This window comes from Sorex araneus, chromosome 5 (assembly GCF_027595985.1).
Source record: "Sorex araneus isolate mSorAra2 chromosome 5, mSorAra2.pri, whole genome shotgun sequence".
Taxonomy (NCBI): Eukaryota; Metazoa; Chordata; class Mammalia; order Eulipotyphla; family Soricidae; genus Sorex; species Sorex araneus.
The window spans coordinates 81198726-81223428 of NC_073306.1; the positions used below are offsets into that span (position 1 = coordinate 81198726).

Here is a 24703-nt window from a genome sequence, read left to right on the forward strand (position 1 = left end):
ACACCAGAACAAGTTGATGGAATTACAGCTTTATATGTGCCATTGAAAGTCTTATTTCTTATCATTGAATAATTTGGTTGGAATCTTTAAAAGATTCCACTTCTATTCTCTCAACATGGAAAGATGGCGGTCTAATTTGCTTTTAAAATCCCGCTCTTGTGCTCAGTAATCCATTTTAATGCACAGTCAAAAGTCATTTGCTATTCTACACAAACATCACCCACTTCACCCTCCTCTCCTGCCCCCACGCCTGCCTAGTTTATATTGCAAATTTAATTCTGGGCAAAAATAAACTTCTGTTCAAATGCTTTTCATGTTTTGTGAATTCTAGACACTTCACACAAAAACAGAAAAATTGATTAAATCGATAATGGGAATGGATATACTAATCTCCTAATCCAGAATTAGAAAACACAGTTCTGTTATTCTCTACTCTAGCTAGAAAAAAGATATAACAATGCCAACTTCCCACAAATAAGGGACCAATCAATGTTGCCCTATCTTCTCTTAAATCACCTGTCTTTTTTGGCTGAGGCATTATAGGCTTTGGTTTTAAATGGCTACAGTTCAAAAGAAACATATAAAAAGATACCAATGTTCAACCACATGAATGACAAACTTAATTACCTACATCTTTAATCAAGTAATGGATGAAAATGAGGTTACTTGCCCCAAATCCATTCCAGAGCAGAATTAACTAATCTGACTGAAAGCAACCACTAAATCAAGTTCAGGAAAAGAGAGAAATAAGACTATTTCTTTTAAATTTTGCCATGAGCTAATCTAATCAATGGCAAGATAAAACAACAACAAAGGATGTGATTTTACAGACATAGTATAGTGATAAAAACATAAACTGGTCAGTTGACCTATTTACCTTGCATTCAATCTCTGCTTGCTTTCGCTTTGCTTCACTTAACTGAGTAAGCAGCCCTTTGTTCTGTGCTGAAAGATACTGCACTTTCTCCTGCAGATTGACCACTTCTTGTTCTGCTCTTCGAAGATGGTTACTGTTGATCTGGTTCTAAAAAGTAAAGACAAACACATTCAGACAATAGGTTAAGAGACCTGAAAAAAATACCCACCAAATTTCTACAGACCTATTTTATGTCTCAACATTAAAAAATGTTAATACTAGTCAATTAATTACTAAAGTAGGTCAACTTTAAGCAGTAAAGTATTAATTACTAAAAAAAAGCTATTAAATTTTCTTTAAAACCTAGTCCATAAACTCCATCTTAGAAACTTTTATTGTAGTGCAATTTACTACTTAGAGAATGAATATTAACTCCAAGGATGATTGCACAAAGCTTAAAGTACGGATTTCTGAAGCAGGTAATGTGGCATAAAGTGGGTATCACTGTATCACTGTCGTCCTGTTGCTCATCGATTTACTTGATCGGGTGCCAGTAATGTCTCATTTGACCCCATCGAGTTCAGGGTCAGGGAAATGAGGCCCATTATTGTTATTGGCATACGCAGTATGCCAAAACCAGTAACAATAATGGGCCTCAAATAATAAAGTAGGTATATGTGGAAATGTGTCAAATCGAACTCTGCTTTCCCATTCCCAAAAGAAAGCTTAGTGACCGAAAGGTAGCAACCCACTTACTAGATTGTAAATTCCTTGGATGTTAAAGAATGTTCTGAGCTTACACCTATCTACCATGTAAAGTATGATCTATTTTTGTAAAGTTTGACTTGGTTTTTAATTTGTTGAGTAAACTAGTTAATATCTTTAAGTCTCTACATTCTTATTTTTGAAAATACCTATAAAACACAACCTGTTTCTTATTTAGTTTTCTTTATATTAATATATTATTAGGGCTTAACATATATGGAGAAGATAAAACATGCCTGTTATCGAGTAAATTATTGTATAGTATGTGCTAAATAAATACAGATTGGAACTGACTGACAGGAAGTAGTTTATCTCCTCATGCTTGACCCAACCTGAATTCTCTCAGCACCAAATTAATGTAGTAGTGATCTGGGAGAAAAAGTAGGAACTTCTTTAATTAAAGAGGTAAAAATGTAGCTCTTTATCCAACGGTTTTCTCTACTTTGGTCCAGTTACTGAGCCCAATCAAATCTCAATACACTTGTACAATTATAGACATTACTATTTGTCTTTAAAAACCTTGCTGTGAGAAATCAATAGGGAGAGTGTATTAAAGAAATCTTACACAACTCCTAAAATTAATCAGCAAGTTAATCAATGCCCCGTTGCTACTCTTATCACACCTATTATAGCCAGATCATGTCTGCACTCCTTGAAAATGACCCTGTTTGGGGTCTTAGCTTAAAAAAACAAACAAACACACAAAACCCCTGTAGGGGTCAGAGAGATAACACAGGACACAGGTTACTTGTACTGCACATGGTTCAATCCCCAGCACCAGCTACCCCAACCCCCGAAACCGCTTCAGTAGCCCCTCCTCCCTGACCCAGAGCACTCTACCTACCCACTTTGGGAAAGACTATTTGAAGTATTCACCTAACCAGAAACCATTAAGAACAATTTAGCCAGAATAAATTTAAGATATTTATTTATATGTGGGTTCACTAGTGTGTGGAACCCAAGGGGGCAGCAGAATTCTTGCACACTCGCACACAACAAACTCCTGCAATCTTTTTCTTACTGGGCCACAATCAGGGAAAAAAGAATGAGATATCTTGAGAAAAGAAATGTCCACGGCACAAGCCTGAGGGAAAAGAGCAGCAGCCAAACTGAGATGGGCACTAAGTCTTGCCCGAGTCTTCAGGGAATACAAGGCTTACTGGAGCGATAGCACAGTGGGTAGGCATTTGCCTTGCACACAGCCGACCCAGGTCGGCTCCATCCCTCTCGGAGAGCCTGGCAAGCTACCCGTGACGTATTTGATATGCCAAAAACAGTAACAACAAGTCTCACAATGGAGACATTACTGGTGCCCGCTCGAGCAAATCGATGAACCACAGTGCTACAGTTAAATGCCACTCTTCTGCAGCAAATCAACAGTGTTGCCCGAGGGACAAAGGGGTAACAACTCCTTGCTTCAAAGGATGCGCAAAATCTGAATTGTGTCTGGGACTGCAGCCAGGGGTGGCAGGAGCCTTCAGCACATCCAACAGTCCAGGTTCAAGCACACAGTGCAGCCCAAAACTGAGGCTGTGTGAAACAGTAAGAAACACTTCTGCACCCCGGCCCTCCCAAGGCCCTTTTAACAAACAACAGTTGAAAACTGCTGCAGACCAGCCTCTGTAAAGTGCTGTGCAGAGAGAAAACCTAAAGACATCAAGAACCCCTTGGCAAACCAGCCTCTATTCTAAAAATAAGATCTTACTAGAGGAATTTGAAGACTGTGGTGCAATGAGGGTAACCACAGAAACAACAAACCTCAAACCCAGCCCAAGTCCTGACCATATTAACTCAAATCCCCCACATTAAAGGCCTAGCAGAAGGAAAGGTGTGCCCATTTTCAGTCATGAAAACTGTTCACCTTAGTCTACTGTCCTACACAGGAGAATCAGTTTTCAACCTCCCCCGCCCCCCCCCCTCAAGAGATGAGAAAAAAGCAAAACACTACCAAGAAAGAAAGCAGTCAACAGTCTCATATAGAATACTGATACTGAAATTACCCAGGAGGGCAGTTGAAAGAGCTGTGATTAATATGCTAACGGAGAGGTGGAAAACAGGCAAGGCTAGATAGGCAACAGCAGAGAAATTAAAGCTACAAGAATCAAACAAAAATACCAGAAATAAACTCAATGAATGTGAAAAATGTCCTCAATGGCTTATTAGGTGGGCCAAACAATGAAGGAAAGGATCAACAGAAATATTTCAGTTAAAACGGAAAGAAAAAAATACTGACAGGGGATAGAGAGCATTTCAAAAATTGCTGAACAGTGGCTGGAGAGATAGTACAGTAGGTAAGGCACTTGCCTTGCATGCAACTGAATCAGGTTCAATCCCCAGCATCCTATATGGCTCCCTAAGCACTGCCAGGACTGATTTCTGAGTGCAGCGCCATTGAGTTATCCTAAATATCGCTGGGTATGGCCCCCAAATAAAACAAACAAAACTGCTGGACAATCTCAAACAATTTAATATATGTGTAACTGGAAGCCTCAGGAGAAGAGAATAAAGAAGAAATACGGGAAGAAATAATGACAAAGAATTCTCTAAACTTTATGTCAGATACAAATATCATGTGGCCCAAGAATTTAACAGGAAAAAAAATATTTAGGCCACTAAAAGAAAGAGAAAAATCAGGGCTGGGTAGCACAACAGGTAGGGCGTTTGCCGTGCACGCGGCCGACCCGGGTTCGAATCCCAGCATCCCATATGGTCCCCTGAACACTGCCAGGAGTAATTCCTGAGCACAGAGCCAGGAGTAACTCCTGTGCATCGCCAGGTGTGACCCAAAAAGCAGAACAAAAAAAAGAGAGAGAAAAATCCTGAAGGCAGAGAAATGAAACACTATATGCAGGAAAAAAAAAAAAAGCAGCAACATTTCTGGTTCATATAGTTTCCGACAAAAAGTGACTTAAGTTTTGGGAAAAAGAAAGTGAAAAAACCCAGAATTGACTGTAGGCAAGATAGTATAGTGGGTAAGACCTAGGTTCTATTCTGGATCCACTTACGGTGCCCTAGGCACTGCCAGGAGTGATCCCTGAACATGGAGGTAAGCATAAGTTCTGAGCACTGCTGGTGTGCTCCACTCAACCACTCAGATATATACACAAAACCCAAAATATATACACAAAACACAAAAATGTTCATACATTTTTTAAAATAGAGAAACAACTTTTTATTATTATTATTATTTATTATTATTGTTTTTTTGCTTTTTGGGTCACTCCTGGCTCTGCACTCAGGAATTACCCCTGGCCGTGCTCAGGGGACCATATGGGATGCTGGGAATCGAACCTGCGTCAGCCGAGTGCAAGGCAAATGCCCTACCCACTGTGCTAACACTCCAGCCCCCGAAACAACTTTTAAAAATATGCAAAGAATCCATGCCAGAAAACTAGCAGTTTTTTTAAAAAAGGCTAAAGGAATAAGAATATATCATACTACACACAAAAAATGGATCTGTACCAAGAAAAAAAAGTAATGGAATGGAATAATTGAAGAGATAACAAATTTCATTGAAATTATTTAAAATTTCTCTAAAAGATAACTGATTAAAACAAAATCAGTAGTACAGTAGTACATATATTTGTACCAGAGAGAGAAGGAAAATTGGTACTATGCTATAATAAAGACCTTATGCTACATGTAAAAGGTAAAATACTTTAAAAGTAAACTCTGATGTATATTGTAAAATATAAAGAAATTGCTAAAATGTTTTGTTTTTGTTTTGGGGTCACACTTGGCTATGCTAAAGGTTTATTACTCTGACTCTGCACTCAAGGATCACTCCTGGCAGGATAGGGATCATATGGGATACCAGGGATCAAACCCAGGTCAGCTACGTGCAAGGCAGATGCCCTACCTTCTAGAATACTACTTCAGCACCAACCACAAGTGTTATATGGATTACAAATAATAACTGTCACATCAAAAGCACTAATTAATGGTCAACATATCCAGAGAAAGTAAAACACACACACAAAAAATAATCAGCAACATAGATATTAATTCAACTAGAATAAAAAACATTAAACATGAAACCTAATGAACAATGAAACTGTTTATTTTTTCTTTTTGCTGATATATAATCACAAAAAAAATCAATAGCTTTTGGCATAACTATAGGAATTACACCTATTTGTCAAAAATTGGATTTAATACTAAATGACGGTTTGAATAAATACATTATTACAAGTCCTGAAGAATAGAGAATCTGATACAAAATTTTAACACTATTTAACCTGAAACAAAATGGTTTCCCCCCCCTTTTTTTTTTTGCTTTTTGGGTCACACTCGGCGATGCACAGGAATCACTCCTAGCGGTGCTCAGGGGACCATATGGGATGCTGGGATTCGAACACGGATCGGCTGCGTGCAAGGCAAATGCCCTACCCACTGTGCTATCACTCCAGCCCCCTCCCCCATTTTTGATACAGGAGTACTGCTATGTATTCAGCCATTGATAAAGCTGATTGAATTGGGCATGAACTCCACATTAATTTTTAAAATTTTTTTAAAAAATTGACTATTACAAAGCTGTTCATAATTGGGTTTCAGTCATACAATTATCCAGCACCCATCCCTCCACCAGTGTACGAAATATTATGTTTTGGAATAATTGTCTTACAATATAATTCCTGGCTTTGCACTCAGGAATTAGTCCTGATGGTGCTTGGGGGGGGATATTATGGGATGCTGGAAATTGAACTGTGCCGGATGCATGCAAGGCCAGCACCCTACCCACCATATTAACTCTCCAGACCTGTCAAATCATTTTATATCTTGCCAAATTGAGATGTGTTCAGTCAGATAATAGAAACGACTAAGGGGTGGAGACAGCAAAAACTTGAAAGGGGGACACAGGTCAGGTAACCAGGTAACTTCTTCTCTGACAAGCTCTAGTCTGGGCAGAGGAAAAGCAGTAGCTCTCACCCACATGATCATGGTCAGGCATACAGGAAAGTCAAAGGACAATGAGCAGCAAGCACCAGCAAGGACAGGAGGACCACAGAGCATCGGTGACAGACAAGCTGGCCACTGGGATCACTGGGCATTGAGAGATACTGAACCCAAGGACAATGTAGGACACAAGACTCTTAGACATGGTAGTACATGAGGGACAGAACCTATAAGAAATCAGCCTGAGATCTAGACACAGGAAATCTGTGGGCCTAGAGCTACCTTCTTAAAGTTCTTAAGTAATCATAATATAAATATCTGGAGTTTTGGGGCTGGAGCTATAGCACAGTGGGTAGGGCATTTGCCTTGCACGTGGCTGACCCGGGTTCAATTCCCAGCATCCCATATGGTCCCCTGAGCACCGCCAGGGTAACTCCTGAATGCAGACCTAGGAGTGACCTCTGTGCATCGCAGGGTGTGACCCAAAAAGCAAACAAACAAACAAACAAAAATATATCTGAAGTTTTGACTATTAACCAATTCCACATGTAATGCTTAAGGATCCATTTAGGAGCTAAGTCTGACTAGGGAATTACAAAACTGTTAGAGAAATGTGCAAGGAAACATGTAAAGAATGCTTATTTATAGCAGGAAAAGTCAGGACGTGGAAAGAAAGGGGGGGCCATAAAGAGGAAATCATTAGGTAGATTTTTCCTAAAAGTAATTAAGATAAAGGAATGGAGTAGCTGTAACAACAAAGAAAAGTTAATTTGGATTTGGACATGACTGTTTGGCATAATACTTATTAGACTGCTAATATACAACCATGATTATACCACACTATTATATTTTTTCTCTGCACTCATTTCTCATTTTGCAATGAGAAAACATCACTAGCTAAAACACTGGTGTTTAGGTTAGGGATCAGTGCTTTATATCAATCTTCTTCTAAACAAATTTTATCTAAATTCATATTAATTCATTAGCCAAGCATAGTACAAAGGGCAAATGCCTTGGAAATCCTTTCCCCAAAACAGTTAAAAATCATTTTTATTCCCATGCTCCATGTAATTTCCCAATATTAGATTTCTGAATTACATATTTTCTAGTTTTACTGATATGACTTATATGCAGACCTTAGTGCACAGCATAACTTGATTTGTATGCATTAAGAAATGACTACCATACTAAGTTTAGTTAATGGTTATTAACTCATATAGTAATTATATTAAATATATTTTTTGCATGTATCTAATTTCTCAAGTGTAAGCTGCAGGGGTTTTCTTTTGATCGGGATTCCCAGACAGTGTCCCATCAAGATCACATTAGTGTGAGCTGTGGCAAAACTGGGGTTAGAGTCAAGGTCTCACAATTGCCCCAGGGCTTCCAAAGCCTCCAAGCCATCCTGTGGTTTTTAACTCTCTGGGATTCCAAGCAGCAGGTCTGTTAGATTTGTCCTTGTAGGCAGCACTGGGATTTGAACTCAAAGCTCTGAGCCTGCCTGACAAGTACTTCACACTGAGCCCAAACCATCAAATAATATAAGTTATTCGATGGCTAAACAGTGCTTTGTATTCACCAAGTTTGCAAAAATGTTTACTCTGATTCATTCACCTACTTCCATTCTGAAAAAATTCTTGAACACTGGCTTAAAAGCAGTGTTTGCATTTTTAATATCTATACTGATAATTTTATTATAAAAATTAACTTTTTATTATGAAAGTTCAATTTCGGGGATGGAGCCATAGTACAGAGGGTAGGGTGTTTGCCTTACATGTGGCTGACCTCGGTTCGATCCCCAAGTCCCATGTGATCCCCCTAGCACCGCCAGGAGTAATTCCTGAGTGCAGTCAGGAATAACCCCTGAGCATCACTGGGTGTGACCCAAAAAGGAAAAAAAAAATTTGTTTCTAACTAAAAAAAAAAAAGTTAGATTTCTACTTTTCACAATTTTATTAATTATAATTAAAATAATAAGAAAAATAAAATGAAATACATTATAAAATGAAATAAATTTGAAGCATCTGAAGCAACATAAAATGAAATACGTTCATTTTCAAGACTTTAGCTCTCCGTGTTACTATGTTCACTCTTGCAGGATCACACTGCACACAAGTATACAGAATGACATGTGAGCTCATTCTGCCCCCTACTGACTATTTTAAAAACCAAATCACATTACAGATAACATGGAAATATATCACATAAGAACCAAATACATCTTATAAATAAATATTATATTTATTTACAACATAAATAAATATAATAAAAATAACTTTGCAGACCTTAAGTACACTGAAGATAATTTATTAGAGAAAAGGGGAGAAACAGAAGAAATAAGTATAATTTTGTGGTAGATTGCTTATAATGACCATAGTACAAAGGTAATATATTCTACACCAGCAGTTCTCAACCAGGAGCATCTCTATACCCCAGGGGACAGCTGATAATGTTTGAGGACTTTTGGTCATAACAATCTGGAGTGGCTTGTGGGTGACACTATTGTCATGAAGTGGGTGGAGGCAAGGAACAGCATTAAACATACTTTACACATTTCTCAAGCAGGAGCCATATGGCACCCTGTGGATCCCCAGAATATTCCAAGAAACCACACGTTAAAAATCATATAAATAGGGTCCACAAGAAGGAAACACGGTTAGAAATGGTTTTTCATGATTAGAAAAGGTTGAGAACAAGCACAGAACTGCACCCACAAAAAAACATCTTATTCAAATGTCAGTAATTTTGGATCAAGGTAGAAAAATTTTGCTTTATGTGAATATTCCTTTCCAAATGGTACAAAGCAACAAAGTCAAATGAATTTTGAGACTTGCTTTAAAACCCTGTTAAATGGGTCAAAGAATACATTCAACTTCTCATATCAAAGAATATAGCATATTTAGCCCTTTTCATTGGGGCTAGATAATAAATCTAGACAATTTCACCTTGCAGATGTACTGTAAGGATGACACAATGGGTAAAGAAACTTTAATCTGCTAATACAATTTAAAGCTATTAGGCTTTCCATCATACCTGTGTTTCCATTTCCATCATCCTTTGTTTTATTTCTCTTATTTCTGCCTGTGTTTCAGCTTCTCGAAGCCGAATGGTCATCAATTCATCTTGTAACTCATTCACAGCATTTTTCTTGGGTGGGTCTTTCCATCTGCCAGAAGTACGGGCCAAATGGCGCTAAAACACACAAAATTAAATTTCAATCTATATCCCCAGTATCAAAATATGAGCTAGTTTTATTAGGTATAAATTACAGGCTCACTATACTTATTAATTTAATCACTATATTTTATTACTCAGAAAACCATAAAAACACTACATTTTTGGGTCACATCCAAGTGTGACCGTGTATGGAAGAACCATACAAGGTTTAGAGCTGAATCTAGGTCTTTTGCAAGCAAAGTGTATGCAATTAGCTCCCTGAGCTATCTCTCTGGCTCCAATAGTTCATTACAGTTAATATTCAAACACCAATCCCACCAACGTGCACCTTTTCACCACCGTAAGAGGAAAGTGTGTGAAGATTGTTATGTTTCATCCTGGAGCCATTTAAGCCCTTGCATAAGAGATTACAAGCATGTATGTTAAACCCAAACCTTCTTTCAGCACTCAGTTTCTTGTACAGAATGATAATTTCCAACTATTACTGTCATATTGGTCCCTTCTCTATATTGACTGCCTTCTGCCCCACACACACCAGTCCCCCGGTCCCCCATATCTTCTGTCCTTGGATATTAGTCTCATACTGTTTGGCTTTTTTTTTATATCATACAAATGAATGCAATCTTCTGTCTGTCCTACCCTTCTGCCTCATTTCATTCAGCATGATACTCTCCATGTCTATTTGTTTATAAGCAAATTTTGTAACTTTATTATTCCTTGTGGCTGCGTCGTATTCCATTGTGTATCTGTCCCATAGTTTCTTTATCCAGTTGTCTGTACTCAGCCCTCAGGTTGTTTCCAGATTCTGGCTATTGAGAATAGTGCTGCAATGAACATATAAGTGCAGATGGTGTTTCTGCTGTGTTTTTGGATCTCCAGGGTATATTCCCAGAAGTAGTATCGGTGGGTCAAAGGGGAGCTCAATTTCTAGCTTTTTGAGTAATGTCCATATTGTTTTCCAAAAAGGCTGGACCAGTCTGCATTCCCACCAATAATGGAGAGTCCCTTGTTCCCCACATCGGCACCAACACTGGTTGTCCTTGTATTTTTAATGTGTGCCAGTCTCTATGGTGTGAGATGATATCTCATTGTTGTTTTACTTTGCATCTCCCTGTTGATTCGTGATATAGAGCATTTTTTCATGTGCCTTTTGGAGATTTGAATTTTTCTTTGAGGAAGTTTCTGTTCATTTCTTCTCCCCATTTTTTGATGGGGCTGGAAGATTTCCCTTTTACAGTTCTACCAGTGCCTTATATATCTTGAAATATTAACTCCCTGTCAGATGGGTATTGGGTAAAAAGTTTTCCCCAATCTGTGGGCTGTCTTTGTATCTTGGACACTGTTTCTTTGAAGTGCAGAAACTTTTAGTTTAACGTAGTCCCATTTATTTATCTTTGCTTCCACTTGCTTGGTCAGTGGTGTTTTATCTTTGAAGATTAGCATCACTTCATTTTGCAATTTGTATTTTATTTTCCCCTTACACATCCATATAAACACTGTGGTTTATGGAATTGTTCATGATTATTTGTTACAGTGACAGCATCACTTTAAACTCAAAACCTAGTTTTGGTCAGCAGCTCCTTTAAACTCATACAAATTGGATATTCAGATTTATACCTCCTTTCCCCCCCCACTGTGCTAAGAACTCAACCCAAGAACTCACATATGAAGCCTGTACTTTACAACTGAACAAAATCCCCAGCCCCTTACCTGTGTTTAGCAAAGGCACACAGAATATATTGATATACCTGCCAGTGTTCCTCTAAATCCTTGACTTGCTGTCTTAGTTCTTTCAAGCCCATAACAGCTTCTGCTTCTCTCAGTTTCACAGCAATGAGTTCCTCCTGAAGCCTTGCGATGTTATTCTCATCAGGAAAAGAATTGTTCCTCTAATGTAAAATAACATTTTATTTGGGATTTTTAATAAAATTAAAAGTAGCAAACATAGAGCTATTTTGTCTGAGGTGTATTTATACCTAATTTTATGAAGTTCTAATGAAATATAATTCACAAACAAACAAACAAAAAACCTTAACCTTTTACTCAGTTATGCATGATGATGTATCCCATCATCATGATCTCCTTTCAGAGCATTAGAATCACTACAAAAAGAAATCCTCGAGTCCATGGGAACCATTTTTGTTTTGTTTGGGGGCCACAACCAGCAGTCGGGTCTGGACCCAGGGATCACCTCTGGATGGCTTGGGGGATAATATAATTATTTAATTATATTAAATAATATTATTAAATTAAAATTAAATTATTATTAAACAATTCTATTTGTTCAATTATCATTGAACCAGGGTTAATCACGTGCAAGGCAAGAGCCCTACACACTATACCACAGCTCTGGACCACCTTAAAGACCATTTAAGCAACTATTTATCTCTGGATGGCTGCCTATTTTGGATATTTGATACAAATAGAATGATGTAGTGAGTGACTTTCACTTCTCCAACACTAAAATATTTTCAACATCAAAATTATCTTGGTTGCTTTCCTCTAAAAGTACACCACTGTCCACTTTTACCCTTAGATATTGGTATGTTAACAGATAATAAATATGGATCTTACTCTTTCTTGTCTAGTAAAAAATGAATAAAATGCAAGTCTAATTTAACTGATCAATAAAAAAATGTCTACCACATGTTCTAGTTTGGGAGTGATAGCATTTATGTTCTCACCTTCTCAATATCCAGAACTTTATCTTGCATCTCCTTTAGCGCACATTGAGACTCAGCTTCACTCAAGCGGGCTTGGACCAGTTCCTTTTCTAGTTGTAGTACAAAATCTTCATTGTAGTTGGAACTGCACTTATGCTACAAGTTACATACATACACTGAAATTTCATGGAAATATGAATACATATGTACAATAAAAATAAATGCAATTTTATGATATAGCTATTAAGGATAGCCAAATAGTAAAAGTTTCATCTTCTGAATATTTATTTCCAGCATTTGTAATTATTCCAATTAAAATGCTTAGCTTTCATATCTAGCTTTGATATCTATAAAGATGTACACATTATTAGATATTGGTGGCTAGTTAGTCTAATGATGAAATCCAATTCTCAGATAAGCAGCTCCTTTTATCTGCACATCCAGAGGAAGTCATTATGCCTTTATAGGCCTACACTGGACAACAGTCTATGTATTAGCCACAGGAGGTTCCAGGCACCTGAAAGTGGATAGTCTAAATCGGCATGGGTTAGAAATAGAAAAACAAATTGGGTTCTAAAGGCTTAAGATGGAATAAAAGTTCAAGTTATCTTAGTAATTTTACAATAAAATACTTAATATTCTAAATATAACAAATCAAACAAAAACTGAAGCTTCTTGTTCCTTTCAATATAGCATTTAAAATGTGCATGTAGTTCATGTTATATTGCTGCTTAGCATTATAGACTACAGAAGGTAGCTATATACTTACTGAGCTCCTATTTGAGTCTAATGGGGGGAAAAGGGCAACCAGCCTAAATGCCAAATAAAAACATGTTTGCTCTTAGAAACATATATTTCTTTAAAGACCTGCACGTAAATAATTGGGGGAAACAGAGAAAAAGCGGGAAAATAATCTTTCCATTCCCTTTCCTACCTTATAATGTGAATCCCACTGCAACTACTTAAGAAATTCCTTTTTGAACTAGTATCAATATCAATTTTCTTTACAAAAGACTGTAATATTTGATTCATGCATAAAAAGGGGGGACAGCTAAAATTTCCAAGAATGAAAAGAGAATGCTCTCCAGTTGAATTATCATCAATACTTTTAATATGCTAGACAGATATTATATTAAAACTATTAAAAGTTCAATTAAAACATATGCTATTCTATTGCTTAGTTACCTCAAAGATGATGTCCTTACTTTAAAAAAGTAATTCATTTATTAAACAAATGAAGATTATTTTGTTTTTTGCTTTGGGACACATTCAGCAATGCTCAGGGCTCTTACTTCTGGCTCTGGGCTCAGAGGTTACTTCCGAAGGTGCTGGGGGAACTGGGGAACCATACAGCATCAACCAGAGTTGCCGACGTACAAGTCAACTGCCCTAACCTCTGCACTATCTCTTCAAACCAACAAATAAGGACTCTGAGTCAACAATGTAAAAAAATTTAGAGTGTTATGTATGATTTCTCTTAAAACAATGTTCCAAGGGTCCTCAGGGATGGGTTAGTGGCCAAAAGCCCTGGGAGATGAACACAAAGTCGGGAATTTGAGCATCCGTGCTGATCACATGCACGGAGCTTGTTCCTCTGAGGCTGCCATCTGTGGACCCCAGTGCATAACAGAACGTGCTAGCTTTAGTGCACAGCAGCCGGGGGCATGAGTGGCCTGCAACTGAAGTGTATGGCTTGTGAGCACTGGGAATGGCGATGTAGAAGCACTGCACCCAGGTGTGGACCTCAGAAGCGTGTACAAGCAGCCCCGGAAAAGCACGCAGCAGCTAGTGAGCACAGCAAGTGTGTGGGCACTACAAGGGATAGAACCCCGGAACACCATGGCTGACCATGTTCAGTGCAACATGGCCACAAAGGGAAGAAAACAGGGAAATTTCTTAAAGCAAAAATTAAAAATCCAAGAAACATAATGGAGGTACTATTTAAAGATTTGTCGTTAAGGTGCTTTGTTTTTGTTTCTTTTTCTTTGTAAATTAGTGCATCTGAAAATTTAGGCATATCCTTTAAAGCAGTTTATTTGTGGTGAGTTGTATATTTTTACTAGCAAGATAGTACTTTGTTGGTGAGGGGGACTCCCAAGCAGTGCTCAAGAGGTCCCAAGGCCCCCCTGGCAATTCATGGCCAACTCAATACGAGGGCCTGAGGATGTGGTCCTGTCCTAGTCCTGGTGCTGAGGAGCTCCCAACATGCCACCTAGCAGTGCTTGGGGGACCAGCTAGTGCCAGGGACCAAAGCAGAGTTGACAAACCATGCACCCTAATGTCTTTATAATCTTCTCTGACTCTCAGGATGATGATTATTAATATTTTTTTAAAAAAACCTTTCATTAAAATCGTCTTACTACTGAAGTTGAGAAAATTATACAAATAAGACATTCTATTTTAGACTTAGGTCGATTTAGTTTGGGAAGAAAACCTCTGTCTAGATAGGCCAATAGTGTGATGGTTCACTAAACTACATTATCAACTTACTAATAATTACAAATTTAAGTGGGCTTGTTCTTGAAATATCATTACTTAGCAGAATATATGGTGTTTAAAACCCAGAGAAGAAACAAACCTATTAGATGAACTGGGTGTGAATCAATTCCTAAATAAATTTTCTATAATAAATTATCTAGATTTCAATAACTTCCATTGACAAACTAGTGGTTTTTAGCTTATTCAATTCCATACAAATCCTTGGCTCTTGAAAGCATCCTTTTATTTCTTCTAAAATTACAGATGGAGAAAAGTCAGAAGAAATTTTGCAATGTCTCCCCTTGGGTTCATTCTTATACAAAAAGTCCCAAGAAGTTCGAAGACAGTCTTCTCAGTATTTGGCCACTTCTGCTATTAACATTTTCCTGGTCTATGCTGATCTGAGCAAGTTGTTTAACTGGTATGTGAATGACAAGCAGTCATGAGTGGGTTGAAAATAAAGTTAGACTTAGCTGGTGTCACAACATACAGATGCACCACACTTATAAGGGACAAAATCAGACATGCAACTGTATGAAGTATCACTGGGTCATTTCTACTTTATGGGTTTCCTGGAAAAACTGACACAGATCATGTAAAACAAATACTTAAACGGAATTTTATCTTCGTGCTTAATTTTTATTTTGTACTGAGTTTATGATTTCATTTCACACATAATTTAATTATTTTGTATCCATGTGCTAATTTAGTACTTAGGTTAATAAGTATAATAATAAATTTGTGGTCTGGGGGAGGAAGGGGTTTGGGTATACATTGCAGTGCTCAGGGATCAAACCACAGTAGGTCACGTGCAAGGTAAGTGCCTTAACTTGAGTACTATCTTTTTGGTCCTCATAAATGTTAGTTTTACATAGTACAATAAACACAAGCACAATAATAAGTTAACTTTATAACTTTTCAAAACCAATAGTATCAGATCCAAGCTCTTAAGAATCTGACAAAAAAAAAAAAGAATCAATGGCCTATTAAAGGCAATTTTAACTAACAGCAAGCAAAGAAACACGTTTAGGTTTTTGGGCTACACCCAGCTGTGCTCAGGGCTCACCTCTGCCTCAGTGATCACTCATGGCAGAGCTCAGGGGCCCATATGAGGTGCTGGGGATCAAAATGGGTTGGCTGTGTGCAAGGCAAATGCCCTACCTCCCCTACTACTCCTCTGGTCCAATGTGTGCTTTTTTTAAAAATCACTTAAAAGTTTAAAATATTATTGGAAAATAAGAAACATTGCACTAATAGCATTAAGAACAGTCAAAATTACATAAAGACAACAAAAGTTATTGATTCTGTAGTAAGACAAGAGCCAAACTGGCAGAAGATTTGGACAAAGTGAAGGCAAGGTCTCTACAAAACAGGCAAAACTGCCAAATGAGAAAACATGAAAATGAACATCTGGAAATCCAATCTACAGATACTAAAACTTCGAGGTAAAAGGTAATTAGAGGGTGTTATTTGCTTGGCAGAAAACCATTTCCCCCCCAAATTACTTGCTGGTGGCAAGAAGAAACCATTCCTTTGTTATGAGCCAGTGAATCTATGGTAACAAAATTTAGCATGGTATTTAAACTTAGTATCACTAACAATGGGAGCAATACGCACTATATGCTTCCTGATTTAAAGTAAAATTAAGTTCATATCCTCATATCTCATTCATTATATATCATTAAACTGAATCTGGTTTGCAAGAAATATAAGACAGTGAGGAAGAAATTTGAGAAATACAGAGTACAAGATGACACCTGAATGTCTATGCAGTCAGCATCATCCCTGAAGCAGATCACTATTTACTCTCCTTTAAGCCAAACAGATGGGAGTTATCAACTTTACTAACCATTAAAAATAACAAATTTGGTTATTTTCTGCTTTGTAATAGATTCAATTTCACTGACTTCCACTCTATCTGCTTTAGGCTGAATTTGGTGGTGTTTTTTTTTATTTGTTTTTTTTTGCCTTTTGGGTCACACCTGGCGATGTACAGGGGTTACACCTGGCTCTATGCTCGGATGCTGGGATTCGAACCTGGGTTGGCCGCATGCAAGGCAAACGCCCTACCCGCTGTGCTATCGCTCCAGCCCCTGAATTTGGTTTTTAATATCTAGTTTGTTAAGGAAAGAATTCAGATTAGAGGTTTTAAACTTATTTCCATCCCTAACACAAGTGTTCAGTGCCATAAATTTGAGGGAGAGAGGGGCCACACCTTGTAGAGCTCAGGGACTACTCCAGCTTTCTGCTTGGGGATCATACTCTGCGGTACTCAGGGGACCTTGAATTACTAGTGATCAAACCCAGTTTCCCCCACAGCATGCAAAGCAAGCAAGCACTCAAGCCACTGAACTATAAATTTAATCCCCAAATTTTGATAATGTTTCATCATTCTCACTTAAATAATGTTTCATCATTTTCATTTAATTCATTTAATTAATTTAATTCAAATGTTAGTTTCTCTTGAACTTTTTTTTTTTTTTTTTTTTTTTTTGCTTTTTGGGTCACACCCAGCGATGCACAGGGGTCACTCCTGGCTCATGCACTCAGGAATTACTCCTGGCGGTGCTCGGGGGACCATATGGGATGCTGGGATTCGAACCCGGGTCGGCCGCGTGCAAGGCAAACGCCCTACCCACTGTGCTATCACTCCAGCCCCTTGAACTTTTCTTTTGACATATGAATAAAAATGTGTCAAAATGTCATAGAATCTAGAAAGATTCCTGGTAATCATTTTAATTACTTTAAATTTGTTAAAAATTAATTTCAGGGGCTGGAGCAATAGTAGAGGGTAGAGCGTTTGCTTTGCACGTGGTTGGCTGATATGGGTTCGATTCCCAGCACCCCATATGGTCCCCTAAGCACTGCCAGGAGTAATTCCTGAGTGCAGAGCCAGGAGTAACCCCTGAGCATCGCTGGGAGTGACACAAAAAGCAAAAAAAAAAAAAAAAAAAAAGTTAATTTCATTGGCCCAGATATATTTTCTGTTTGTAGATGCCATGTTTACTTTGTTGTTGTTGTTATTTTGCTTTCTGGGTCACACCCGCAATGCTCAGGGGTTACTCCTGGCTCTGCACTCAGGAATTACTCCTGGTGGTGGTCGGGGGACCATATGGGATGCTGGGAACAGAACCTGGGTCAGCAATGTCCAAGGCAAATGCCCTACCCACTGTGCTATTGCTCCAGCCCCACCATGTACACTTTTTAAAAAGAATATACAGTTGTTATTAGAAAAAGTTTCATAAATTCAATGAGATAAAATTGTTTGATAATATTGTAAGGATAAATCTACACCAGTTTTCCTCAGATACAAAAATTTCTTCCTACTTGCCTCTTTAAATACTGAGACAAAGATATTGGAGACTTGGACTGTGACTGTGAATTTATACATTTCATACTTTAAAATTTGATTCCCCTTTGTTATTAGAAAACATATATTCCTGAACACAGACACAATATCACAAAATATCCACATGCTACCTAGAATTGGACTGGATAAACATAATACCTCCCGGGGCTTGTTCCTCAAGCCTGTGCTTTTCCTTGATTTCCTCTTTTTCTTTCCCCTCACATCTAAGTGCATTTTGTTCAATAAAAACTATCTTAACTTATATAGATACACACATACATATACACATGTATATGTATACATACATGTATATATGTATGTATATCTACACAAACATATATTTCTAGGAAGACTACTTTCTGGCATTTATTATATAAAGAATCACTAAGATATACTGCTGATTTTTTTCCTTGAAAGGGGGAAAGGGTCAGTCCATTCTTGGTAATGCTCAGAGGACCATGCAGTATCAGGGATCAAACCTCAGCCCCCAGTATGCAAAGTGTGTGCTCGGCCTGTTGAGCCATCTCTCAGGCCTTCTACGTTGTTGAATTTTAAATTTAAGTGCAAGGAAAATTTACCTCTGTGAAATAATCTCTTAGTTTTATAATCTGAATAAACGACATAAATATTTTGGAATCTTGGTTTATTAACCAAACACAGTAACTGCATTTCTCACAAATTTTATGTATAAAGATTTTAAACATACCAGACATATGAAAATTTAAATAATAAATTACAATAGTTTAAGTAATATATCTTGAGAAAGACTTTAGGCATTTTTTAAAACATGAATAAGTATCCTGTTACAATCGCCTATAAAATTAATAATTTACCATTTTCATTTCTATTTCTCTACCTTAACTAGAGAGACATGAAAAGGTCTACCATGTAACTTGTGGAGTTGTGCTCACAGTATTTTTTATTGTTATAACATACAGAGTCGACTTTTAGCAAATTAAAGTTATTTTTTCAGTCGTTCACCAAAAGCAGATATTCTAGGATTTTAAGATATAGGGTGGTAGTGCTCAGGTGGAGCCCACGCAGTGCTCGAGTTCAAACTCAGAGTCTCAGATCTGCCAGGCATGAATTCTGCCACCTCAACTATCTCCCCAGCCCTGTTCTAGAAATTTCTTATAAAGCATTATGATGGCTACAAACCAGTTTTCAAAATTTAATGGTAATTATTTAATGAATTTATTATAATGAATTATAACTAGTTAATATTAGATGCAAATATCATACTATGATCTGTTATAAAGAAATCACATCAGATTTGATAACTAGTCAGATTACTTTCCAATAATCTCCAATTCTACTTTTATGCTTTGATATTATTGCTATCTCTTATGAGACTAGAATAAAACTCACATTCCCATGATTTTGCAGTCATTTACAACTTATTATTTTTCTTAATCATCTTCACAACAAAAAATGCTATGATTTTTTTCCATTATCTTATTTTTTGCTTTTAATTTTCTGGTATTTATACCCAGGTGATGATGTATTTTACTGGAAAATGGTAACATCCAACTTTAAAGTCATTCTATCTGCCTTCTAGACCAGTACCAAGTTCCAGACCTAATAGAAATTTTGCCAGCTCATAACAATCCAATTCTTTTTTTTTTTTTCGTAACAATCCTATTCTTATTAGAGAAGAGAAAACTGAATATCCTCAATAGTCCTAATTTGAGATCCTTAGGAACACATTAGTCTGAACTTGCCAATGGAAAGGGTGTTTAAGCTGAAGAAGAAAGATACCTACATATATTTTTATGATTAGAAGCTGTTTAACTTAATACCCAAAGAGAGTTAACAAGAGTCTTTCTTTTTTTTTTGCTTTTTGGGTCACACCTGGTGATGCACAGGGGTTACTCCTGGTTCTGCACTCAGGAACCACTCCTGGCGGTGCTCAGGGAACCATATGGGATGCTGGGAATCAAACCTGGGTCGGCCATGTGCAAGGAAAACGCCCTACCTGCTGTGCTATCACTCCAGCCCTGAGTTAACAAGAGTCTTAAGCTGATATTTTTAAACTGAAAACTATTCTCCTCTTGAAAAAAAATGTAAGAAGATACCTTAAGTCAGAGCTTAATGTTTTGACAAAGAAAGTGAGCAGATTGGGCCTGCTCCTCAAGCCTGTGTTCCCCCTGGAACACGTATCTCACTATCTCCATGTGGCCTTTGCTTGTCTATTTCCTCTCTGGAGAAACCTGTGTTCTCTCTTGAACTCATACTTCACTCCCTTTATTTCTCCCCTCACATCTTTCTAGGTTTCAACAGGAGAAAAAAAGAAAAAGGTCAGAGAACAGCTCATTATCAAAGCTTAAAATGAGATCATTATATACACTCTACATGCTAACATTACATCTGCACAGTGAATTAAAACAAGCTGAACATTTTAAAACTATCCATGGCAAAATAACTAGAAAAATATTTCTAAAACCTGAAATGAATGTCTAACATATATCACTTATTTTCTGTGACTGAAAACATAATGTAGTGAAAGGAAATATTACTAATTTCTAAGAAAACTGCGTAGACTAAAATAATTTTAGAACTAGGAGTCTTTAGGCCACAGAAAAACTCCTAAATTATTACAGAGCATAACACTGACTAAGAATTTAACACAGAAAGCAAAATTATTCAAAACAAAAGCACAAGAGTGTGCTAGAAAAACAACAACAACAAACAACAAATAAAGATTTGAAGGGAAGGGAATGAGAGAGGAGAGAAAGAGCCCTGCCCAACTCCTTACCCATTGTTGCTGGTGCTGGAGCTTCCTGATGGTACTCTCAGCATGCTCCAGTTTAGCACTGGCCTCATCACTCTGCTGTTTGATGGTGGCCAACTCCCGTTTTATGAGGTAGTTTTCCTCAGCCTCCTGGGCTCTTGTCACTTGTCCCTTAGGACATAATTGTTTTGTGTGTGTAAAGCAACTTAGGATAGATTCAAGAAAGACTACCCTTGAGAGGTTTAGTCATTTACTTTGATATGTTAAAAAAAAAATCATCTCAGAGACAGAATAGCCTAAGTAATTATTAGTCAGCAGCTTATTATTGCTCTAGCAAATTTGGGAAAAACTAATGAAAAGTTTTACCTGACAATTACAAGAACAATTCTTTCAGTCAATAAAAATTGAATTCATGCAATATTATCAGTTGTACATGCAGAACTAAAATTTTCAATAAATCGTTAATTAATTTCTCAGAATCCACTGCTTACCATTTTGGAAGAAATACTTTAAAATAAGGTTAGCTTTAAAACGTGCAAATGGCTTTCATTAAAACTTTGATAACACTGTTATCAAAAATTTCAAAAATTAAGGTTATATCTAAATATATCATCCCAAAATTATTTCTTGGAAAATGCATGTAAAATTGCATGCATTTGAATATGATTTCTAGGCTTAGGGCTTCCCTTAGAAGTTAGAGGAAATGCTAAAACAAAAAACAATACCTGTATCAATCTATCTGCCAGGGAAGCACTTTCCTACAAAAGGAAAAATTCAGATAGAAATATCAGAGAAAGAAATAAAATAAAGGTGATAAAATTAGGAATAAGAAGAAACAAAGCACACCCAAATTCCACCTACTTTTCATTGCAATTAAAACAGAAACTTAAATTTTACTACATGCTCTTATTCTTAAACATTAAAAAATGAATCAAAATATATACTGCAAAAAACATGTGCACCTAGTAGATCAAACACATATTCTAAAGTTTTTTTTTCATTATTTGGATGCATAAATCTTATTTTAAAAGCAAATTATATTTAGAGCTAGCCAAAATGCCAACCTACTTATATGAAAGGCAGAAGGAATTTGAGTAAGCAATTTCACTTATAAAGTGTGACAGCAATTTGTGCAACAGTAACTTTCAAAGAAGCAAAGCAAGGAAAATCTGACAAATTAAGTTAATGAGCTTGATAGAACAAACTAGCAATAACCGATAAAAGTTTTTGGTTACAGAGTTTAATTGAAATGTATTTCTAGAATTCTGAGTGCTAACAGGCACACCTAGTAAGTAAAATCAATAGTAAAAAGGTACATAATTTTCTACAAGCAAGATTCAAACAATACTTTTCTACAAACAAAAGACTAAATATAAATGCTTTTTTTCTGAAAATGTCATATTCCAAATTCTTTTTCAGATAGTGATCTACATAAGATGCATGTTTTACTGTAAAGTGAGTAGTTTTAAAAGCATAGTGACCTAAAAACAATTAAGCTCAACTTCTTTATTAAATCACCAAAAGTATAGAATTATCCTCATACAAAAACCATTTTTGATTTCATATAATGAATCTACAATTATACAACAATAAAAGTCACTCACACCTTGTATAGTACATCTAATATGAAATCACTCACACTTTCAAAATTAAGAATATTTTTCAATGTATCCATACTGTCACCCATTTCTTTCTGGAACACTAAACTAAATTTTCAGGAAGATTTTAAGACATTCAGCACTATCATGAGTATTTTTAGTCTGATTCTCATGTTTAGGTTCAAAAAATAAAAAAGTCCCAAACAACAACTTTTTGAATGCAGATGTTTTCCTTTTTAACAAACCAAAAACTCCTACACACTTTTATTATTCAGTGCATTTGTAAAGCATCAGAAGACTACAAAAGAAGCACAACAAAAGAACAATGTGAAAATTCATGATTCCCATATGTGACAAATTATTTTATATACAACAGGGGAGAATAATAAAGTGGCATGAAAATAATCATTCTAAGAACCAGAGATTTAAGCAATTTAAGCACAATTCCTCTATGCTAAACATCTATATCATAGTAATTTTTTTTTTGTTTTGCTCTGTTTTGTTTGCAGTGCTAGGGATTGAACAAGGGACTCACACATGTAAGGCACATGCTTTTCCACTGAGTCCACCTAGGAGGTCAATAATAGTACTTTTATTGGGAGGGGTGCCCACACCTAGAGGTGCCCAGGGGACCACCTTGTGGTTTGGGGATTTGAACTAGCTAGGCAAGCATCTTACCCTTTGAGAGATAAGCAACTTATCTTATCTCTCCAGCTCAGTAATTATATATACTTTATACAAGAAATGTTAAGTCATTTTGACTATACTTGAAGCAATCCTAGATCTTATAAGAATTATTCCCATCTTTAAAACATGGTTAGACAATCAGAGCATCATTTAAAATTTACTTTTAAAATACATGATGAATGGACTTTCTATAAAGGTCCCTGTAAAGAATATACATTTTAGAGACTATATATAAAAGAAAACAAATGGTATCAATATCTTAACTCTAATAGTAACTTCAGTAAAACTTAACCCTTTAAGTTCAAGAACATGATAAATTATTACTAAGGTTATTAAACAGCAAGCAGAGAAGGAAGCTAAGGGGTCAATACTCCTTATCTGCTATATATTTTTTGAGTCTGTATTTAAAATGAACAGAAATTCTGTGCATTTTGAGTCTGTATTTAAAATGAACAGAATTCTGTGCATTCATGAGATACTTGTATATAAGGACCCGCTCACTTACTTTTTCTAATGTTTCAATGCGTTGTTTTAAAAGTCTATTTTCTGTCCGTAACCTCTGCAAAATAAAAGGGAGAAAAAAACACATTCTTACAAGCATTCCAGAAAGAAAAAGATATCTATGACATAAAAGGTACCTATGATGTAATTCTTAAAATATATAATATAAATAAGAAAAAAATTCTAGGAATAACTAAACTATCATTACCAATTTATTTTATTTTTATTTTATGTATTTTAAGCCCTGTGATTTACAATATTGTTAACAATGCTGTTTCAGGCATACTATGTCAGAATAGCTTACTCATCACCAGACTGTCAGCTAAGATATACACAGTAAGAGAAATGACCACATTTATCATTCCAGCTTTGATTGAATTTTAAACAAAAGTCACAGTACATGCATAAATAACAGCATTAGCATTGTAGCAGTGTCATCTCAATGTTCACCGATTTGCTTGAGCGGGCACCAGTAAGGTCTCCACTGTGAGACTTGTTGTTACTGTTTTTGGCATATCCAATACACCACGGGTAGCTTGCCAGGCTCTGCTATGCAGGCGGGATACTCTCAGTAGCTTGTCAGGCTCTCCAAGAGGGACAGAAGAATTGAACCCAGGTTGGCTGCATGCAAGTCAAACGTCCTACCCGATGTACTATCGCTCCAGCCCCCACCAGGAGTTCTTTCTGAGTAATCTCTGAGCATTGCGAGGTATGAGGGAAAAAAATGCTGACTTGAGATTCTATTGGCCATCAGGAGAAAAGCTAGAAGGCTGGGTAGTCCAATGGGTCTCCCATCTTCTCTTATCCCGCTCTGGCACTGGGGGCATCGGGGGCTATTGTGGTAAGTGGTGGTGGTCACACATATGCCTGGCTATTGTGTTTGCATGTTTTTTGTTTGTTTTAGGGCCACACTCAGCTCTGCCCAGGGATCACTTCTTATAGGGCTTGGGAAACCATATGCAGTGCTGGGGGTAGAATCTGGGTTGGCTGCATGCAAGGCAA

The 24703-nt window shown here is 36.8% G+C and overlaps 1 protein-coding gene across 3 annotated transcripts in view; it reads right to left on the reverse strand.

Annotated features, from left to right (window-relative positions):
- Positions 1-24703, reverse strand: part of EVI5 (ecotropic viral integration site 5) — a 182858-nt gene that overhangs the window by 63417 nt on the left and 94738 nt on the right. For 2 of the 3 annotated variants that reach the window (XR_008630186.1, XM_055138200.1), the window contains exons 11-17: positions 23706-23759; positions 21641-21673; positions 20940-21086; positions 12379-12513; positions 11443-11583; positions 9551-9709; positions 878-1024 (exon numbers count right to left, since the gene is read on the reverse strand). Coding sequence is in view for 2 of the 3 variants with exons in the window: in XM_055138200.1 (XP_054994175.1) it covers positions 878-1024; positions 9551-9709; positions 11443-11583; positions 12379-12513; positions 20940-21086; positions 21641-21673; positions 23706-23759 (816 nt within the window). In the remaining variant the exon portion in view is untranslated. The remainder of the gene's footprint in view (positions 1-877; positions 1025-9550; positions 9710-11442; positions 11584-12378; positions 12514-20939; positions 21087-21640; positions 21674-23705; positions 23760-24703) is intronic. The other variant, XM_055138201.1, reaches the window with a different exon arrangement.